The sequence below is a fragment of the Saprolegnia diclina genome, assembly GCF_000281045.1.
Source record: "Saprolegnia diclina VS20 unplaced genomic scaffold supercont1.35, whole genome shotgun sequence".
NCBI lineage: Eukaryota > Oomycota > Saprolegniomycetes > Saprolegniales > Saprolegniaceae > Saprolegnia > Saprolegnia diclina.
The window spans coordinates 590,126-591,455 of NW_008246102.1; the positions used below are offsets into that span (position 1 = coordinate 590,126).

General features: G+C 61.3%; 1 protein-coding gene across 1 annotated transcript; it reads left to right on the forward strand.

Annotated features, from left to right (window-relative positions):
• The first annotated feature begins 128 nt into the window (after nucleotides 1-128).
• SDRG_10491 (hypothetical protein) lies at nucleotides 129-1,330 on the forward strand. Its single transcript, XM_008616483.1, has one exon. It carries the CDS (start codon nucleotides 273-275, stop codon nucleotides 1,257-1,259), a length of 987 nt encoding a protein of 328 aa, XP_008614705.1. The 5' UTR covers nucleotides 129-272; the 3' UTR covers nucleotides 1,260-1,330.

Sequence of the window (1,330 nt, forward strand, 5' to 3'; positions counted from 1 at the left end):
TCCTCCTCGACTGCGGCGGATCGCAGGGATATCTCCTCGATCTCACACCATGTGGTAGATGGTCGCCAGAGTTTTCACTGTCCCAGATGCTATCAACAATTCAGGTATTCGTCTCGAAACGCCTATGCCATCGGGACGGTGGATGCTATGCCACAGCGCCGTTGGCCGCTGAATCTGCGGTGCCACGTGCTCGGCAGAGCTTTTACACCGCACTTTTTGGCCCACTTGTGTGCTCTCCATTTTCAAATCGAACACCAACCACCACCACCACCATGAACATTTACCCGCAGCAGACGTACGAGGTCGACGCCGGTCGCTCGATCGGCCACGCCAACCCGGGCATCGACCGAGCGTGCAAGGAGATCCAGGCGGCGTGCGCCGGCTTCGGCACGAACGAGGCCAAGCTCAGCACGGTCCTCGGCAACAAGTCGCCCGTCGAGCGCTGCCTCATCCACCTCCGCTACCCGGAGCTGTACCAAAAGTCGCTCCTCTCCGAGATGGCGTCCGAGACGTCGGGCAACTACGGCAAGCTGCTCCAGCTCCTCTCGCAGCCGATCGAGGAGGCCGAGGCCATGATCATCCGGGATGCGACCAAGGGCGCCGGCACGACCGAGAAGCTGTTGATCCCGGTCCTCAGCGGCCGCTCGAACGTCGAGCTCAACATCCTCAAGAAGGCCTTCTACAAGAACTTCCAGAAGGACCTCGTTGTCGCCGTCAACGATGACCTGAGCGGCGACCTCAAGACGTTCTACCTCGCGGCGCTCAACCAGATGGCCCAGCCGTACAACCCGAGCATCCACACGCCGGCCAAGGCGGCCGAGATCGCCGACGCCATCTACAAGGCCGGCGAGGGCAAGTGGGGCACGGACGAGTCGGCGTTCTCCAACGCGATCTGCTCGATCCCGCCGCAGTTCCTCGCGACCGTCGACGCGGCGTATGCGGCCAAGCACAAGCACGGCCTCGTGCACGCGATCCAGAGCGAGTTTGGCGGCAAGGCCGAAGACGGCCTCGTGTACCACGTCAACATCATCCTGCGTCCGATCGAGACGATTGTCGAGCAGATCGAGAGCACGATGAGCGGCATTGGCACGGACGAGTACGGTCTCTCGGCGGCCATTGTGCGCTACCAGCACCTGCTGCCGCAGGTCAAGCAGGCGTACCAGGCCAAGTACCGCACCACGCTGCGCCAACGCGTCGAAGGCGAGACGAGCGGCGACTACCGTGCGCTCCTCCTCACGATCCTCGACCACGCCATCTAGTTTGTTTAAGTTGACGCAATTTGCATAATATATGGATTCTGAACGTAAACTCGCAGCATCAATTTGGCGCT